The sequence below is a fragment of the Pogona vitticeps genome, chromosome 14 (genome assembly GCF_051106095.1).
Source record: "Pogona vitticeps strain Pit_001003342236 chromosome 14, PviZW2.1, whole genome shotgun sequence".
Classification (NCBI taxonomy): domain Eukaryota; kingdom Metazoa; phylum Chordata; class Lepidosauria; order Squamata; family Agamidae; genus Pogona; species Pogona vitticeps.
The window spans coordinates 5,173,149-5,193,939 of NC_135796.1; the positions used below are offsets into that span (position 1 = coordinate 5,173,149).

Sequence of the window (20,791 nt, forward strand, 5' to 3'; positions counted from 1 at the left end):
GAAGAGTGAGCTTTATGTTCTGTAAAACTCCTAGACATATGCTTAAAATGTAAGCAATGTCAGGCAGGTAAACCATGCTCTCTTCTCAAGCCAAGGCTGAAGATAAAGCATAAAGCTTTCACACAGAGAGCACACTTGCCATCATGGGGTTACCTTGACATAGACTTCTACCAATGAACCACCAGCCACTCTACCCCATATTGCCTCCTAAGAGGCAGCAGCTTGTCCAGTGTGTCAAGCAAATATCTTTTCCCAACTTTGTGACCTGAAGTGCCAGGGACTAAAAGCAGGAGTCTATGACTTAAGTCCCTCACATACATACATACATACATACATTCATTCATTCATTCATTCATTCATTCATTCATTCATTCATTTATTTATTTATTGGACTTATATACCACCCCATAGTGCTACAAGCACTCTCCGGGTGGTTTACAATTTAATTATACAGGCTACACATCATGGCCTTCCCCCCCTTTTAATACTTTGAACAACAGAGAGATGATAGACAATGATTTGGAACAACCTCAATTGGAAAAGCAATGCAAAGATTCTGGTTTGAACAGTAGGGGTTTCTTAGTTACACCCATTCTATGAATTCTCTGCTTCTCCATTTCTCCTTTGCCCACATTCAAAAACCCATATGCTGTAATGGAAGCATATGGATTGTACTGTCTGTCAACTACATGCAACTCCAAAGCTGTTTCTGCAGCCCCCGCAGAACTGGAAAAAAATTATTTTAAAATATCTTTCTGTTCCTGCCTTGCACCACGATGGGAGAACTGAACCTCAAGAGAGCAATTTACCTATTAACCAAATGTGGGCCCCTGACACCATGCTTAGTAGAAATCCAGATACCTCCCCCCCTGCAAAAGACTTTAAGGAGCCCATAATGACCACTCCAATTTCAGTTGCTGTGGCTATTGGAAGGTCATGGACTCAGAATAATGCCCCCCAGACCGTGCCCATCCTTGCCTTCATATAATGCAAACTGGCTGGATAGCTCAGTGAGTTAGGTATCTGGCTGCAAGCCACAGACTGAGAGTTTGATTCCCCACTGTGTTCCTCAAGAGAAGAGCCAACATGCATAGCATTGGACAAGCTGCACAATCTCTAGGGGGCCTCCAAAGAAAGGAAAGGTAAACTACCTCTGAGCTTCTATATCTAGAAAACCCTAAAAAGGGTCGTTATAGGTCAGAATCAACTTGGTGGAACAGCTATTATGATTAATTATAATATCTTCTCGAAGGCTTTCATGGCCAGGATCCAATGGTTTTTGTAGGTTTTTCAGGCTGTTTGGGCGTGTTCTCAAGGTTTTTCTTCCTAACATTTCACCAGTCTCTGTGGCCGGCATCTTCAAAGGACAAGAGTTAGAAATCTGTCTGTTCTGATGTAGGATAGTTGAGTATTTGTAACTGCGGGATCAGCTTTTTGTCCTTTTCAGGAGATTGGGTGATTATGGTGATCAGGGTGTTTATTGTTCTGGGTGTATTGTTGTGATGGGGGGGGGGAAGAGATGATCTATCACTGTGATTGATGGGTGTTGTTAGCTACCCTGTTTCCCTGAAAATAAGACAGGGTCTTATATTAATTTTTGCTCCAGAAAATGTACAAGGGCTTATTTTCAGGGAATGTTTTTTTTTATGTACAACAATCTACATTTATTAAAATACTGCCATGTCATCTTCTGGGTGCTGCACAATGGGGGGGCGGGGTTTCGCTTAACTAGGGCTTATTTTTGGGGTAGGACTTATATTACGAGCATCCTGAAAAATCCTACTAGGGCTTATTTTCAGGGAAACAGGGTAGTCTTTTGTTTGCAGTGATCACCGGTCCTTGTTCGTTGCAGGCTGCATTTTTCAGTGTTGGGGGGGGGCGCGGCGGCAGCAAAGCTTTGTTGAGTTTTAGACTTTCTTCTTTTTTGTTGAAGCTCTGGTGTTTGTGGATTTTAATGGCTTCCCTGTGCAGTCTAACATAATGATTGCTGGTGTTGTCCAGTACTTCAGTGTTTTGAAATAGAATTTCATGTCCAGATTGTTTTAGGGAATGTTCAGCTACTGCCAATTTTTCCAGTTGTTTTAGTCTGCAGTGTCTCTCATATTTTTTGATTCTAGCGCAGATGCTGCGTTTTTTGGTCCCAATACATACCTGGCCACAACTGCAAAGTATCCGGTATACTCCTGCAGTGGTGGCCATGTATAATGTACTTACATAGGATGTTGCCCTATACCTACCTGCATTGTCTAGCCAGCAAGACAAAATCTCAGACAGAAGTCTTTCCCCATCATCTAGCATGTTTTATATTTATTAAATATTATATAATCCCTCTTATCATCAAAATGGTGCTCACTGTAACCAGCCACAGTAAAACACATCTTTAAAACAAGACTCTTTTTGCCCAGTATGTCATGACAGAAACATGGAAACGAAAGCATGGAAAGCAATGCACTGAAGTACAGGTTCCTATGAACTGCCAAAGGGGCAAGAACAAAAACCAAGAGGCGCTTACCTGGTCTTTTGGGTGATTTAAGCTGTAAGGAGAGAAAAGGAAAGCAACTTTAGTGACAATGGACTATCTGCATGGAAAACTTGGAAAGGTCCTTTTTTAAAAAAGGAGAATATCTGGAATCTCACAGACAGCACGGCCAGGTGCGTGGCTAGGAGACGCAATCTCCACACTCTGCCCATAATCACAGAGAACTGCTCAATGAAACAACTGATGAAGTAGAACATTTCACTCTGGGCTACAAGTATCTGGAAACATTACAGTTGATGTGATCAATTAGGCTTTTCAGTCAGCTCAATCTATGACACTCCTCCTGATCAATCGCTACAGCCTTGACATGCCCTAGATCAGCCGCAAGGCTTTAGCGACTTTTCAGATGCAAAGACGAGCTTTGATCACGTTGATTAAAGTCAAGAAATCCCTGGTCCAACAGCTTCAACCACCGTTTTTCAGACTCTCAGTCCTGCACTGGTGCCTCTACAGAACTCTCTTTTTATGTTTTAGCCCACAAATGGCTGGCTGACAGCCATTTCTCTTGGGAACCATATAGATGGAGAAAAACACCTAAGCATGTTGCTAAGCACGACTCTTTTACACTCCTAATGGAATGAGAAGCAGCGGGTTCGCAGGACTCTCAGATGCTCTCAAGACATCCTTTGGGATCTATATGGCTGGAACAAGTCAAAACAAGTAGAGCAAGTTATACTTGGGTCCCTGGTGTTTAAAGAAAGCATCAGGACTCTTTCCCCTTCCATTCTGTTTGCTGCATCATGGCCCCCAAGAGTTTGCAGTGCTGGGTTCAATTTTGGCCACCACAAGAGGTTTGTTCCCCCCACTGTGTAGGAAGCCACAGTGAAGGGTTCAGTAGCTGTGCTCTGGATGAGTGCCATGCAGACATCCCAGGGGCCAGTGCAGGAGAGCTCTAGGCATCCTCCAAGCTAAGACAGGGTAAGGTAGAAGGCAAAATCAACAGAGAAGCATATCGAGTGAAAGGAAAGGGTACGGTGGCACCCTCCTTGCAGAGACAGCATCCAATGTTAAACAACTTCTCAACAAACCTGCTCCTCCCTTTTGAAAAAGGAGCACTGGGAAATTTGGGGGCCACTACATATATGACCACAAAATAGATAGAATGGTAGACTGATATACAATCATAGCTTAGGAAGAGTTACTTTAAATGCTAGATAAATATTATCAGTTATATAATTAATAATTGGAATTATAAAATATATGTCTGAATTTGGATTCTCTTTATATATTGTATATACTTTGGCATGATATCTGGAACTACTCTTAGAAGGAATTATTTAGAATTATTATGAAAAAAAACTGATTATATAAAAGATGGAAGGAACAATAGTGCCACGATTAGTATTCGTGAAACACTGGAAGGAGTCTGGAATACCACAAATACAGGAACTGATAGTAAGAATACTGGGAAGTGAAGAAATTAATATGTTAACAGACTAGCTGAATCAAAGAAAAGAGAGAGAGAGAGAGAGAGAGAGAGAGAGAGAGAGAGAGAGAGAGAAAGGAGCACTGGGAAACTTGGTGGTTACTAAATATATGGTCACAAAATAGTTAGAATGGTAGGCTGATATACAATCATAGTATAGGAAGAGTTACTTTTAAATGCTAGATAAATATTAGCAGCTACATAATAATTAGAATTAGAAAATATAGGTCTGAATTTGGATTTTCCTTATATATTGTATATATTCTCATATGTTATTTAGAACTACTCTTAGAAGGGATTATTTAGAATTATTATGAAAATAATGATTTGTATTATGTTTGTTCAAATCCACCCCCTCTAAATGTATCTTTGTTTTTTAAGCTGCTTTTTTTATGAACAGCTCTTGTAGAAGACTGATCCCCAGGCAGGGAGAGCGAGATCAACAATGAACTGATTAGCAGTCCTTTTGGATCAAAGAGAACATTAAATCTACCTTGCCCCTGGGAGACAGCAGAGGCCACACTGCAGCCCCCCAGATGTTGTCAGATCACAGCTCCCATCATCCCTCAATATTGAGCATGATGGCTAGGGCTGATGGGAGTTGCAATCCAACAACATTTGAAAGGCTATGAGTTGCACACCCTGAAGTATTTATGCTAAGCATGCTTACCTTATTGAGTGTTCTCAGATCCTCCATTATCTGTTCATCGGTTAGGAGATAATTGAGCTGAGGTAATCCAGATTAAGGACAAGTAACTCTGAAGCAAAAATGGGTCTCAAAACTTCTTGACATAAAAGTAGTCCAGGAGCTACATCTCTCTTTGCAGCTAGTTCTGCTTATCTGACTGTGTTGCTGTTTTTCTGTGTAATGGTATTATATTATACAGGTATTTAGACTGAGTAATTGAGGTGGAAGGGGCCTATAAGGCTCAATGCAGGAATTCACGTCAAGGCACATCTGACAGATGGTTGTGCAATTTTCTTCTGAATGCTTCCAGCATTCAACTGCTCACCACTGCCAACATAACTGGTTCCATTGCTGTACTGCTCTAACAGTTAAGAAGTTTTTCCTGATATTCAGCCTAAATCTGGCTTCCTATAGTTTTGAGTCTATTATTACATGTCCTGCCCTCTAGGATGATCGAGAACAGATCCTGCTCCTCCTCTTTATGACAGCTTTTCAAGTATTTGAGAAGTGCTTTCAGATCTCCCCTCCGTCTTCTTTTCTCACAGCTAAACAGGCCCAGTTCCTTCACTCTTTGCTCATGGGGGAGGGTTAGTTTCCAGTCTCCTGATCATCCTTGTTGCCCTTCCTTTGAACTTGCTTCAGTTTGCTGGCATCTTTCTTAAAGTGCAATGTCCTCTAGATGAGGCCTAACCAGTGCAGAATAGAGGGGAATCAGAACCTCAAAGGATTTGGAGACTATGTTTCTGCTAATATATCCTAAAATAGCACTTGCCTTTTTTGCAGCCACACTGCAACATTGGTTCATATTCAGCTTCTGATCAACAATAATTCCAAGATCCTTCTCACTCATAGTGTTGCTAAGTCAAGTATCTCCTGTCTTGTAACCGTGCATTTCTGTTCCCTGCCCCAACCAGGTTTTTGTTTTAACCTTCCAGTGTTGTTTTGTGTTATCTTAAACAGTTTGTGGAGAACCATCTGCCCTGAAAGGAGGTTTAGAAATACATTCAATCAATCAATCAGCAACCAAAGCTTCACTTGGAAGGGCAGACTTTGTGCTGAGCAGACAAACAGCTGAATTGGGCTATCAGCACAATAAAATTTTTTTTTCAGAGCTGGAGAGTGTCTTCAAAATCCCAGTGCTCTCCAAGCAGGCAAACGAAAACTGAAGAAGTGTATGTGGGGGGCCATGGGTGCATGCATGGAAGGGTAGTGCGGGGGGGGGGGAGATCTGTCTCCACGTCCCTGTCCTGCCAAGGCCCCGTCCCAGATTGGGCAGCGGACCAGGGGTTGGGCACCCAGGCTCTAGAATATAAAAATGCAGGCAACTGTGTTGATCCTTATCAACCAAACAATTCCAGCAGTTTTCATTTCCACTTCAAGGAAGTCTTTTGACAAATAAATGGGTTTTAATTCCTGCTTAAAGATCAAGTTGGCACCAAATACGTCATACTTCCAAAACCTTTTCAGGCTTCAAGCCTGGAAGGCCCCACTTCATAGCACACATTTGATTCAGACAATCTTGCTTTAGTAGCAAGTGAAACAAGTTCTCTCCTGGATGACCTCCATCCGGAAAGGAGCACTTAAAAACTTAGGCAGCGAGTCTAAGAAAAAGTGTATCTGTCTCCCACATGGAGAAAGTGTGGAAGACATTTTCCCTCAACTCAGCTCTACGGACTTCTTTAAAAGCTCATCAGGGATGGATACTGGGAGGCACACCACTGGAAGGCAGTAAAATAGATCTGAACAGGAGTCCCAACCCAGGTAGAGTTGGGTTTCTAGGTGGAGTCTGCATAAGGCTCTCATTCTGAAGTCCAAACTATCTGGAGGGTGTGATGCTGAGAACCATTAGCCTAGAATGTCTGGTGGGCGAGGGAGATGGTTTCTGAAACTGAAAGGACTCCTAGAAGTAGAAAATTACAAAGCTACTGGCTTAGGTTAGTTAGTTAGTTATGTGCAGTCATGCTGGAACCGTCTTACAGTGACTCTAATAGGACTTTCAAGGTAAGTGAGGTATTTAAGGAGTGGTTTTACCAGTTCCTCTCCTCCAGTGAGTTTCCATGGCTGAGCAGGGATTCAAACCCTGTTCTCCAGAGTCCTAATCCATCACTGTGTCCATTTCACCACACTGGATATTCTATGGTGCAGTGGTCCAACCTTGGGCCTCCAGATGTTCTTGGACTTCAACTCCCAGAAATCCTGGCCAGCAGAGATGGTGGTGAAGGCTTCTGGGAGCTGTAGTCCAAGAACATCTGGAGGCCCAAAGTTGGGGACCACTGGTTTAGAGGGCTTCTTATACATACCGCAGCAGACAGAGATGCTGACCTGATACATTTTGCTTCCTCAGGCTAAATCCAGAGAGCTTTAGATATATGTCATCTGTCAGACCCGCTTTGATTTGGATTTCTGCCTTGAGCAGATGGTTGGACTTCATAGTCTTATAGCTCCCTCTAGCTCCATTATTCTATTATTCTTTTTGTGAGGCAGGTATCCTGTTTTGCTCCATGCCTCAGCATTTCCAAGTAATAATCAAGATGCAATAATCAGGATCAGTGGCTGTTCTCCCTTCTAATTTTACAGGACCGCTTCCATTTAAAAGAATAGTCTACTCCATCCTCTAAGTGATGCAGATGTTCTAAGGCAGTGATTCTCATTTCTCTGGCTCAACAGATGTATTGGACTCCAACTCCCAAGATTCCCGAGTGGCAGCAGCTCTTGGAAGTTGAAGAGAAATAAACAACATGCTTAGCTAAGAGTGCAGAGTACTTTGTGGTACGGTTTACTATGACTGCCAGTCACTCTTTCAGAAAGTAGACAGTCCCCACTGCCTGCTACCTTACAACTGGTGATGCTAAGGATGTAACCTGAGTCCTTCTACAAATGTAGCCTGTGCTTTGCTACTGCCCTATGGTGCCTAGGCACTACCCACTCCACTGGGGTCTCATTGTTGCCTTACAACAATGTAAGGCATTGCACAATGTAAGACATTGTTGCCTTACAACAATGTGAGGCCATCATTCCTTTGCAGTTGCACATTGCAGGAGATTCTCAAAGCTTAATGGACCAGGTAGTTTGCAGAGAAACCTGTTCTCTGTGATCAATCCGTTCCCAGGATTTTAACAGAACAGCTTGGGTACGGAAAGGATATCGGGGGCTGGCTTCCTCCTCTTGTCGGGTATGGGGACAGGATCATTTGGTCGCCTCCTCAGTTTTCTTGTCATGATGGGCTTCACTTCCATGGAATCTGAAAAACAACAAGCAAGTTGCCCACAAGGTATGCCAGATGTTTAGAAGTGACACAAGACAGGTTGCCTATCTTCACACATACAGGTTCCATACTGGCATAAGCCTCTCCTTTAGAATTTGTTTTAGAGCATAGAATTTTGATGTGAACTATCAACTGCCTCCCCGTACTTGAAAGGGGAATTTACTTCTTCTACTATCACCATTATACTGGCAAGATACATAAGGACCTTCACACCCCCTGAGTTAACTTTTCTCCACTGTTGGTGTTTATATATTTTTTTCCAAATTTTATCTCTAGTAACTATTTCTTCCTTAACTTTATATACATCACGGTTATGCAAACAGTTGTAGTCCTTTGTGGCCTATGGCTTTTTAAGCCATTATTTACTAGTTGTGTTGTGGAAAAAAAAGAGAATTTATTTTTATAGCTCCTTCTTTCATGCCAAGACACTTAGAACAATGGTCCCTAAACTATCTTAAATGCATACTTAATTTCAGAAAAAACAGTTCCTGAAACAATAGATCTATTGAACACAACTCTATGTGCAGAGCAAGTGTAGGGTTCAACCATTAAGGCTGCAAACTAATGTACAGGTGGCAGGCAGTTTGCTTCAATGAAACTGGTACCACTGAGTAATTATGAATCAGAGTATAAGAAGTTGACATTTTCCATGATGTTATTTTTTTCCATCTACGAGACTATTGTCCCCTCCGATTCACAGCTGCTCTCCAAAATTTTAGATAGAAAAAAGCCATTGTCAGCACCTCCCCATTGGCGATGCAGGGCCTGGATCCAGGGCCCTGAGTTTTGCTACTGGTCCCTTCCCTTACAAAATACAGCATTCTGGTCTTTTACTCACCACCTGTCAGCTCCATGGTTAACTTCTCACTCTCTATCATCTTTTTCTTTTCTTCTAATTCAGCAATTAAATTTTCTTTCAGCTCAATTTTTTTATCTTCAAATTCCTTCACTGCTGCTTTCTTCTCCTTGATGTAGTTCCTTTCTACTTGTTCTGTCTGACACAGAACCACATCCCCAAAATACAGAATTATTTATAGGGCAGAACCGTATCAGATATGCATTTCCAACAAAGAAAATGTACCCAAGATTTCTTGAGCATAAATCCACACTGTCAGAAATGACACCATCCACATTCATGATCAAAATGAGCAACAGACCTGACTGCATGACTAATTCAAAGACTGGAAATTTTATTTTGAGTGGCAACTTACAACCAGATGGCTATAATATTAAAACAGCCCTATGTCTTGCCTCAACACAAGTCTTTCCAATGGGATTGCTGAAATAACTCCTTACTTGTGGGTAATAGACATTCCGCTTCATCAGGCTGAGAGGGCTCATATATTTTTTAACAATGGTCAGCAACATGCTTTTGAAAAACCCACAAAAAAAGGTCTGAAGATAAGAGCCATTCCACTCTCACATGTTTTAAGCATATCCCATGGTTTCATTTATCATGCCTAACATCACAAAGAACAGGTCTACTGATAGATATCTCCAGAGGATCATCTCGTACTGTATGTCAGATACACAAAAACAGACACACAGAGAAAGCAAGACAGCTAGGTATCACTGCTTCCCCCTTTTAAAAGGAGGACCATAACATTTAAGGTGAATCTTTTAATCTTAACTATGATATGCCATATGTTCATTCCAAAGACAATAGTATAAACACTAACCCTCGTGGCAGAAACTTTACAGATTACTAAAAGTTATCCTCAAATGCACATTCATTCATTGTCACTGAGCTGTTCTCTGAGGATAAAAACAGTTTTGTACAATATTTTATAGCAAGTATCTGGCACCAACCGTACTCAAAACATGTGGAAGAGAAGGTTGGATCCAGGCTTAGTCATACAGTGGTGCCTCGCTTAACGAGCGCACCGTTTAACGAAGAATCCGTATAGCGATCCCTTTTTGGGGATCGCTATACGGATCAGCCCCAATCGCCGCACTCGCTTTGCGACGATTGGGGCCTCCGGATGGCCCGAAATGCCCCCCCGCAGCGTTTTCGCGACCTCCGTAAACAAGGGGAGGGCGCGAAAACACTGATAGGGGCCATTTCGGGTCATGCGGCGGCCATTTTGGAGCCGCCGATCAGCTGATCGGCGGCTCCAAAATGGCCGCCGGAGCGAAAACATCGCTGGAGGGGTAAGTTTCCACGCTTATTGGAACACATTAAACTAAGTTTAATGCGTTCCAATAGGCTTTGCTTACCCGCACAGCGATGTTTTCGTATAGCGAAGGTTAATCCGGAACGGATTAACCTCGCTATACGGGGCACCACTGTATTAAGGTCCACCATAATCAACGGAGTTGAATCCAAACCAGTGAACTGGTCACTTTACTAAGACCCTAGAATAAAACAAAAACTAAAAAGGCATGCACTTACTTCCAGCTGGAGAAAAAGCTCTGAAAGAAAAGAGAAAAAAAATTATATCAATTTGCAGGCATATGCAAGCAACATGTGACTTCAGAGTGAGTAATCTAGAACAGGCACACTGGTGATCAGAGGACAACAGGACTGTTACTGTCAGAATATAAAACCAACTGAAATATTTCTGTATGCAGCGAATGACAGAGTGGAGGGTCAGATGAGAACCTCCATGTACCTTACAAGCAAATGCACACTGACACAAGCTTTAGTAGACCACATTCTACTCAAACAAACCTACAGACCTGCTTGCAAAATCTGATGAATTTGTTTACTTATTATTTAATTCATTTATTTACTGCCCCGTTAGTGTGTTGCACTATTCTGAGCAGTGAACACAGTGGTGACATCTGAAGTCCAAAAAAAATCACAAGAACAAAATGAAATAGTCACAAAGTCATAAAACCAACAAGAAAACTATCTTAAAATAAGTTACATCACAAAGGCGCAGCATTCCATGTAAGCAGCAAGACACAAGGCTAAAAATTCTGATGAAGTTGCTATCAAAGGATTTTCGGAAGAGACAAGTCTTCTGCAGACCCTTAAATCCAGGGCGGGGGGGGTAGACACAGCTTAACTAGGAGCTGATTCTAGAGCAGTGGTTCTTAACCTTTGTTACTCAGGTGTTTTTGAACTGCAACTCCCAGAAGCCCCAGCCAGCAGAGCTGATGGTGAAGGCTTCTGGGAGTTGCAGTACAAAAACATCTGAGTAACAAAGGTTAAGAACCAGTGTTCTAGAGCACTGGTTCTTAACCTTGGGTTACTCAGGAGTTTTGGACTGCAACTCCCAGAAGCCTTCACCACCAGTTGTCCTGACTGGGGTTTCTGGGAGTTGCAGTTCAAAAGCATCCGAGTAACAAAGGTTAAGAACCACTGTTCTAGAGCAGTGGTGTCACTGCTGAGGAGGCCAAACTTCTTGTTGATGATTTTCTGGCCTCCTTTGGAATGGCCACCTGGAAGAACACTGCCTGGGAGAATCTGGCAGTGCAGGTAACTGATCTTGGGAAAAGACACAAGTGGTGGGGTTCGAAACCACGACAGTCTTTCTAGGTGAATATCAATCAAGCGAGCCAGGACAGGGGAGATGTGATCTGATTTACTTATACCTGCTACCATTCTGGCAGCTGCATTCTAGCACCTACTAAAGTCTCCAGGTCTGCTTCAGGGGTAGCCCCATATAGAGATCACTACAGTAGTCAATCTTGGACATCACACATCAAGATCCTGAGGGCTTCCTCATCTAGGTAAGGGGTGATTAACCACAGTTGATTACCGTTGATTACACTGCTGCAATCTGGGAACCTCAAGAGAGAGCCGGGTTCAGGAACATGCCCAGGTTCTAAACCTGATCCCTAAGTGGGAAGTTGACACCATTCAAGGATATAGTCTATGTAATTTATGACGACATTTGTCTTTAATATGCAGACAGACAATAACTTTTCCCACTATGAGAGTAATGCAACTATGCCTCTGAAAAGTTTCAGAATAGAAAAATGACATGGATAAACACATCTTAGTGCTAAGCTGGCATCATGCATGGGCAACATATTTCCCTCAGCCCCGATAAAGACTCAAACAGTAACGAGAAATCCAGCTCACCAACCTGCATTACGTATCCTCTCCTTGTACTGTTGATCCAGCTTTTTCATTCTCTTCTGATATTCCTGCAAAGTACCTATTGCAAAATGCAACAAATTGAGATACTTATGTTCTGCCTTTGAAAAGGGCACACTTGTTCCTCACTTACCTATTATTCCTACACTACTATCAGGCCACTGATGCAGGAGACACATTCCTATTGGTCCTCCAGGTTAGTGTCTATAGATATCCCTGAAGTATCACGGCCGGGATCTGATGGTTGTTGTGGGTTTTTCGGGCTCTTTGGCCATGTTCAGAAGGTTGTTCTTCCTGACGTTTTGCCAGTCTCTGTGGCCGGCATCTTCAGAGGACTGGAGTAGGAATTCTGTCCATGCTCTGTTGCTGTTTGTTGGATAGTTGAGTATTTATAGCTGAAGATGCCTCTGAAGATGCTGGCCACAGAGACTGGTGAAATGTCAGGAAGAAAAACCTTCAGAAGATGCCCCAAAACCCAACAACAACCATATAGGCAAATTTGTTTGATAAGTAACAAAGGCTCTCTTTTAGGGGAAAAATCCCCACCCAACTTTAGCAGCGCCTCCCCCGAAGTTCCAGTCATCCTTCAACTCACAAGTGGATGACAGGCTCAAATGAAGTGCAAATCGGCAATAGACATTATTTTCACTGTTCAGTTTTAACACAGAAATGCTACAGCTTCATAAAAGTTGTTAGTAACCAGGAATGGATGCCAGTGCCAATATAATATTAGCACGTTTGGTGATTTTGAAGTTGCCTGAGTCAGCAAAGTCACTTTTATATTTGAAAACAAAACTTGAGAATCTGATTACTTATACTCTTTGCCTGTTAAGAGAAAGATTCTTCCAGTGATTAGCCCTAGGAAGTGTATAAGTACATAACTGACTTATTTATTTATTTTATTTTATTTATTTACAATATTTTTTAGCCGCACCATTGCCAGTGACTTGTAAACAGTGGGATACAAATCGCCACAAACACACACAATAATCCACTATAAAGTTATGAAATCATTTTGGGAAGTGCTGCTCAAATTGAAACCAAAACTAGAATGGAAATCAATTTTTAATGTTCCATAGAGAGAGCAATGTGGCACTTCATTATTTGCTGAGTCTGGAAATATTTTTATAGCAATGCTATAAGTCTCTAAATCCTAACTGCACTGACTAACCAAATCCACTAATACATTTCAGATGTGAAAGGCAAGAATATAGATGTGCCAAGGATCCCTCTGAGGGAGAGAGAAGGTTAAGAGAAAGCAAGTGACCAAAGACCACCTGCTAAGCTTCATGGCTGTGTAGGGAGTTTGAAGCCATCTCTCCCCAAACCCAATTCTAGTCTGACACTCTGCCTTTCTGTACTCTCCAGCCATGGCTACTAAAACAAAACACCTTTGGATGCCAAAGTCTGTAAAGTAAAGGAAATAATGAGACGTACATACAAGCGATACAAGCTCAGCATGAGCAGCCTTCTACAGTTGGTCCAGCAAAATTAAGCACTGAGCCAGGATCAAAGGAGACGCCCATTTATTTCTTAATACTGGAGGTAGGAAGACACTATATAGCTCAACAGCAGGACAAAAGCTTTGCACGAAGAAGGAACCATGTTCACGTTCTGGTGCGCATGCGCACGCACACTTACCCACGCACCCATTGCAGTTGATGGGTAAGATCACTCTCTGCCCAAGATCCAGGAGAAGGTACAAAGAACCTCTGCAGAAACTAGGGACCAATTTCTTACTGCCAAAACTTGTTGTGGATTGCACAACTGCCTCATGACAGACTCTAAAGTGCCAGGAACTCCAGTTAGTTTATCAAAATGAAGTACAAGGGAGGCTTTCTTTGTTTTAAAGATGAGCCATGGATCCCAAAAGCTTCCAGTGCAATTCTCCTTATTTTACATTCCCTTTGGGGTTGGGGAGCTATCGCAGCTGAAGAAACAGATGAAGAATACAAAAGTCACTGCCATTCACCGCAGACAATACAGCACAAGATGGATGAATTTCCTGACCCGGCATCACACCATTTCTAATGACGATAATGTGCCTGAAGGTACAATTTCCAAGAACTAAACAGTTTGATCTGGTCAAGGTCACTGAAACCTGTAATAAATGTTCCTCTTCAATAAAAAAAAAGAGTGCAAGATATTTAAACCCTACCTTCTTGTAACTGCTGTAGCTGCCTCTTAAGTGATGCCAATTTATCCTGATACATCCTGGAAACAGAGTAATTTCCATTAAATTGTTATGGAGAAACCGATTTCACAAACAAAAAATAAGTTAGAGGTGAGTGAAACAAGTGATTTTCTTGTCTCTCTTCTCCAGCAGAGTCCCCCCTCCCCAGCACAATACTTTCCTCTTCAAAAGGATTTAATCATCGAGGTACCGATAATTACATTTAGGTATTGGGGATCATAACAGCATATATGCCTTATTTACACAAACTGCTGTTATGGAGAAATGAAGAGAGATTCCCAATTGCTATAAGACAACTGTAAGAAACATATCAATCAAACTGTCAACTTTTAAAAGCATTGAAAAATCAGGAACAAAGTTATTACAGAGCCAGAAAAATGCAAAAAGCACAAAGTAGCCCAACAAACTACAGTTGTTGTTAGCACAGTAATATTTAATATGTTATGACTGCTAAAATCATAGGCATCCTTCAGTCTCGAGAGACTATGGTATCGTGCTCTGCATGGAGGACTTGGAACAGCGTCTAGTGTGGCTGAGAAGGCGAATTCGAGAGTGACAATCCCTTCCACACTTAGGACAAATACAATCTCTACCCTGTCTAGACTGCTAAAATATATACTATTTTATCAAGCTGGTTTTTTTCAATCTACTTCAAATTTACTGCTGTTTAGAGTTCAGTCAATGTACAGAACTACAGTTAGTCTAAAATAAAAGCTTTTAATCACTACAGAGCCACATGGGAGGAAAGGGAAGGGTAATTGCTAGCCTAGTGTAGTGTAGACACAGGATTTTAAAAAGGCAAGAAAGCTGTCACAGGTTATTCAGATGAATTGATAAATGATTCGAACATATGGTTTGGTCAGGACAACAGGTAGAGGACTGAAGATAAAACAAAATGGAAGATTTCTGAGCATGATCAAGACAATTAATCCAGCTGAAAGAAAGTAAGGGAGTGGCCATTACGAAGTAGAAAAACAGAATATAATAGACTAAATAAACAGACACAGCAGAGTGAATATACAATACAAAGGAGACTAAAGGGAGGGGCTTCATGATTTGGATGATGGTATTATCAACTGATATGGCAGAAAAGGTGAAGGTACAGGATAGAGAAGCACAGACCATCAACACACTGAAAGTTATGCAATTCGATATCCTTCTAGGGCAGTCGAGAAAACAAGAAGAGCAGTGGTCCAGAGCATAATGACAGTGAAGGTAGGAAGCTCCTGAATGGAAATACACTCACAATCTGAAAAAATTAATTTGAACTACAGTTCCCAGAACGTCCAGATTGGTTGGAAGTTGTAGTGCAAAAACATAATAATTTGAGTGGAAAATACACCCTGCCGGGAACTGTTAAATGGCATTTTTGTTGAAGCTCATGGCAGACATTACAAACAATAGAGCACAGATGTTTAAGATCACCACAGAAAACCTTCTGGGAAGGGAAGTGTTATTTGAGTACCGAGCCCAGAGAAGCTAAAGGAGTTAGAGGAGTACACGCTGAAGAAGTAGAATTCCGAGTTTTCAGGAGCACAAAGCTGGTAGTAAATATGGGCCACATGAAGCAAAAGAGAGGCTTTTCTATCCCTTAACTTAAAATTATAAAGTTGCAACAGTTCTGTTATCAAGGGAATCTAGGGCTAATGTGACTCTTTACATTTTTCTTTCTGGATTTTCACAAACATCAATTTCATTCGCTCTTGTCAGGACATTTTCCATCTAGAAAATAGTTAATTTTTTTAAAGAGAGGGAAGCAATACTTACTGTTCCTTCATTTCTACGTAATCTTCCTCATCATGCTTCGCCAGATCAGTTTCACTTGCATCTTCCGTATCTGACCAACAGGAACATCAAAACAGTCTTAGAACAGTGCTGCCAAACAGTGCATTTTTTGTCCAGACATTCCCCACTCGTTTTTATTAGACCCCAGCCTATTTGAAAGACAACTGCACAGTTGTTCTTCAATTATAAAGAACGAATGTACATGAAAGAAGAAGCTGTCCATACCCTGAAGTTAAAAAAGTAGACATATGACCTCTTCTGGCTCACACATCAAATGTCAAAAAAGATATTTACACACTGCTTTTGACTGTATCCTTCTGATATTTATACTGAGTAGACTTGTTAAATCCAGCACTGTTTATCAGCCTTCCATTGGTTTCCAAATGGAACTCTTGCACATACTCTCTGAAACAGAGGCAGGGACTCTTTGATCCTCTCTAGAAGATGTTCCCCGTTCACAGATTGCTGCCTTGTCATAGCGAAGGGGCTTGAGTAATTCAGAGAAGCTATGGGCTATGCTGTGCAGGGACACCCAAGACAGACAGGCCATAGTGGAGAGTTCTGACTAAACGCGATCCACCTGGAGCAGGAACTGGCAAGTATCTTTGCCAAGAAAATTTCATGGACAGAAACAAAAGGATAAAAGATATGACGCTGGAAGATGGGACCCTCAGGTTGAAAGGCGTCCAACATGCTACTGAGGAAGAGTGGAGGACAAGGATGAGCTCCAGAGCTAATGCTGGGGTTGGGCTGAAGCCGAAAGAATGCTCAGCTGCAGACGTGCCGGGAAGTGAAAGGAAAGTCTAATGCTGCAAAGAAAAATACTGTGTAGGAACCTGGAATGTAAGATCTATGAACCTTGGTAAGCTGGATGTGGTCAAACAGGAGATGGCAAGAATAAACATTGACACCCAGAGCGTTAGTGAACTAAAATGGACGGGAATGGGAGAATTCAATTCAGACGGTTATCATATTTGCTATTGTGGGCAAGAATCCCATAGAAGAAATGGAGTAGCCCTCATAATCAACAAAAGAGTGGGAAAAGCTGTACTGGGATACAATCTCAAAAATGATAGAATGATTTCAATACGAATCCAAGGCAGACCTTTCAACATCACAGTCATCCAAGTTTATGCACCAACCACCAATGCTGAAGAGGCTGAAATTGACCAATTCTATGAAGACATACGACACCTTCTAGAACTGACACCAAAGAAAGATGTTCTTCTCATTATAGGGGATTGGAATGCTATAGTAGGGAGTCAAGCGATAAAAAGAACAACATGTAAGTTTGGCCTTGGAGTTCCGAATGAAGCAGGGAAAAGGCTAATAGAGTTTTGTCAAGAGAACAAGCTGGTCATCACAAACACTCTTTTACAACAACACAAGAGGCAACTCTACACATGGACATCACCAGATGGGCAATATCGAAATCAGCTTGATTATCTTCTCTGCAGCCAAAGATGGAGAAGCTCTATACAGTCAGCAAAAGCAAGACCTGGAGCTGATTGTGGCTCTGATCATCAGCTTCTCATAGCAAAACTCAAGCTTAAACTGTTGAAAGTAGGAAAAACCACTGGGCTACTCAGGTATAATCTAAACCAAATCCCTTATGAATACACAGTGGAGGTGAAGAACGGATTTAAGGAACTAGATTTGGTGGATAGAGTGCCTGATGAACTATGGATGTAGGCCCATAACATTGTACAGGAGGGAGCAACAAAAACCATCCCAAAGAAAAGGAAATGCAAAAAAGCAAAGTGGCTGTCCAACAAGGCCTTACAAATATCAGAGAAGAAAAGGGAAACAAAATGCAAGGGAGATAGGGAAAGTCACAGAAAATTGAATGCAGACTTCCAAAGAACAGCAAGGAGAGACAAGAGGGTCTTCTTAAATGAACAGTGCAAAGATATAGAGGGAAAAAATAGAAAGGTATCTAGAAATCTATTCAAGAAAATTGGAGATGTTAAAGGTGCAAAGATGGATGTGATAAAGGACAAAAATGGCAGGGACCCCACAGAAGCGGAAGACATCAAGAAGAGGTGGGAAGAATACACAGAGGAATTATACCAGAAAGATCTAGATGTCCCGGACAACCGAGATAGTGTGGTTGCTGACCCTGAGCCAGACATCCTGGAGAGTGAAGTCAAGTGGGCCTTAGAAAGCTTGTCTAACAACAAGGCCAGCGGAGGTGATGGCATTCCAGTTGAACTATTTAAAATCTTAAAAGATGACACTGTTAAGGTGCTACACGCAATATGCCAGCAAGTTTGGAAAAGTCAGCAGTGGCCAGAAGATTGGAAAAGGTCAGTCTACATACCAATCCCAAAGAAGGGCAGTGCCAAAAAATGTTCCAACTACCGTACAATTGCACTCATGTCACACGCTAGCAAGGTTATGCTCAAAATCTTCCAAGGCAAGCTTCAGCAGGTTGTGGACCGAGAACTCCCGGAAGTGCATGCTGGATTTCGAAGGGGCAGAGGAACTAGAGACCAAATTGCTAACATGCACTGGATTATGGAGAAAGCCAGAAAGTTCCAGAAAAACATCTACTTCTGCTCCATATACTAAGCAAAAGCCTTTGACTGTGTGGACCACAATAAGCTATGGCAAGTTCTTAAAGAAATGGGAGTGCCTCACCACCTTATCTCGTTGTCGTTTAGTCGTGTCTGACTCTTCGTGACCCCATGGACCAGAGCACGCCAGGCCCTCCTATCTTCCACTGCCTTCCGGAGTTGTGTCAAATTCATGTTGGTTACTTCGATGACACTGTCCAGCCATCTCGTCCTCTGCTTTTACCTTGTCCATGATCACTGCAGATAGTGACAGTAGCCACGAAATTAAAAGACGCCTGCTTCTTGGGAGGAAAGCGATGACACACCTAGACAGCATCTTAAAAAGCAGAGACATCACCTTGCCGAGAAAGGTCCACATAGTCAAAGCGATGGTTTTTCCAGTAACAATGTATGGAAGTGAGAGCTGGACCATAAAGAAGGCTGACCGCCGAAGAATTTATGCTTTTGAATTGTGGTGCTGGAGGAGACTTTTGAGAGTCCCCTGGACTGGAAAGAGAACAAATCTATCCGTTCTGAAGGAAATCAACCCTGAGTGCTCAGTGGAAGGACAGATCCTGAAGCTGAGGCTCCAATACTTTGGCCATCTCATGATAAGATAAGACTTCCTGGAAAAGACCCTGATGCTGGGTAAGAGTGAAGGCAAGAGGAGAAGGGGACGGCAGAGGACGAGATGGTTGGAGAGTGTCATAGAAGCGACCAACAGGAATTTGACCAAACTTCAGGAGGCAGTGGAAGACAGGAGGGCCTGGTATGGGGTCACGAAGAGTCTGAAACAACTAAACAGCAACAACACCAGAAGATATTCTGGACTGTCTTACATAAACTACTAACCTTAGTCATGCAATATCCTGAGAGTTAAAATTCAAAATATCTAAACCTCTAGCCCCTTCCAAGATCCACAGGTCGGCCCAGGAACCTTCAATACTTTCAGAAATTATTTAAACTCTTTAGTTGATCTTCTAACCTAACTCAACTTACGTAATAAAATGTAGCAGAGTACTAGGAAAAGAAAAAAAAATTCTAACAATGACAGCAGCCTGATGGGAGCTGCAGTCCAATAATACCACCCACTCCACGTGGTACTTACTGACAAGAAAACAACCCCTAGGACAGGAGTGGCAAACCTTTCGGCACTTCGGAGGGATCCCTCCGTGGTTTAGTTATCTGACCACCGGCAGTTCGATTCCCCACTTGGGCCTCCTTGACAAGATCTGGACTTCATGATCAAAAAGGGTCCCTTCCAGCTCCGCAGTTCTAAGGTGATGTTTTGGACTACAACCCCCTCAGTCCTTGATCATGGTGGGCAACACAGGCTTGGGGGGGGGAGGGAGAGGTTCTGGGAGTTGTAGTGCAAAACCTCCGGAGCGCCGCAGGAACTGACCCAGACCTCGGTCCCTTCACCGACCCGAACCGGGGCTTCCTTCCGAATGAGAGAGAGACCGCGCACCGCTCCCGGCGTGCCTTTTACTCTCGAGGAAGCCCCCTGCCAGGCTCTGCTGCGCTTGAAGGCGAGCCTCCCTGGCCGGCCTTTCCACGGAAGGAGACCCGCCAAACCAGCTTCGGTGGGTCTGAGGATGATGATGATGATGGCGGTGCCCTTCCTCCCCCTTTCTTCCCCCCCCCGCTCCTTCCTTCCCTCCCTTTCCCCCCCTTCTCCCGGGGAGGGCGGCGTCCCTCCTCCCGCCTCACCCTCGTCCGAGTCCCTCGCGCGGGCGCTGCGCTCCCCATCTTCCTCGTCGGCGGGGCTGTCCAGCTCTTCCTCCTCGTAGCTCTCGGCGGCCGAGACGGCGGCGGCGGCGGCGGTGGCGGCAGCGATGGCCGCGGCGGCGGCGGGGCCAGTCCCGGAGGGCAGCGCGGTGGCGGCGGCGGCGGCAGCGGGAGGCGGCGGCCCCGGCGAGGGCAGCGCGGGAGAGACCAGCGTGGCTACACTCATGACCGAAGCGGGCGGGAGGAGGCGAGGCGCCGGCCCGGGCCTTCCTCCTCCTCCTCCTCCTCCTCCTCCTCCTCCTTTTCCGCCGCCCCGGCGACGGCGACCCGCTCTTTCTCGCCCCAGAAAGCCTCCCCTCAGCTAACCGACCCGCACTGCGCAGCCGCAAGAGCCACTTCCGGGTCCTCCCCCCCCCGCCGCCGCCGCCGCGCAACCGTACGCTGGGACGCTCGGCGAGGGAGTTTACCTGAGCTTCCGCCTCCGTTTGTCCCACTGCGCTTCCCGTAGAAAAAATGGGAGGGGGGAGAAAGCGAACAAACTGCGCCGCCGACCTATCGGTGCT

General features: G+C 43.4%; 1 protein-coding gene across 1 annotated transcript in view; it reads right to left on the reverse strand.

The window, feature by feature from the left end:
* SUDS3 (SIN3A corepressor complex component SDS3) overlaps positions 1-20,564 on the reverse strand; it is a 35,486-nt gene extending 14,922 nt beyond the window's left edge. Inside the window, exons 1-9 of the mRNA XM_072983662.2 lie at positions 20,211-20,564; positions 15,928-15,997; positions 14,125-14,180; positions 11,956-12,027; positions 10,311-10,330; positions 8,757-8,913; positions 7,799-7,894; positions 4,636-4,697; positions 2,513-2,534 (exon numbers count right to left, since the gene is read on the reverse strand). Coding sequence (XP_072839763.1) covers positions 2,513-2,534; positions 4,636-4,697; positions 7,799-7,894; positions 8,757-8,913; positions 10,311-10,330; positions 11,956-12,027; positions 14,125-14,180; positions 15,928-15,997; positions 20,211-20,454 — 799 coding nt within the window. The 5' untranslated portion in view covers positions 20,455-20,564. The remainder of the gene's footprint in view (positions 1-2,512; positions 2,535-4,635; positions 4,698-7,798; positions 7,895-8,756; positions 8,914-10,310; positions 10,331-11,955; positions 12,028-14,124; positions 14,181-15,927; positions 15,998-20,210) is intronic.
* Between the last annotated feature and the right edge of the window lie 227 nt (positions 20,565-20,791).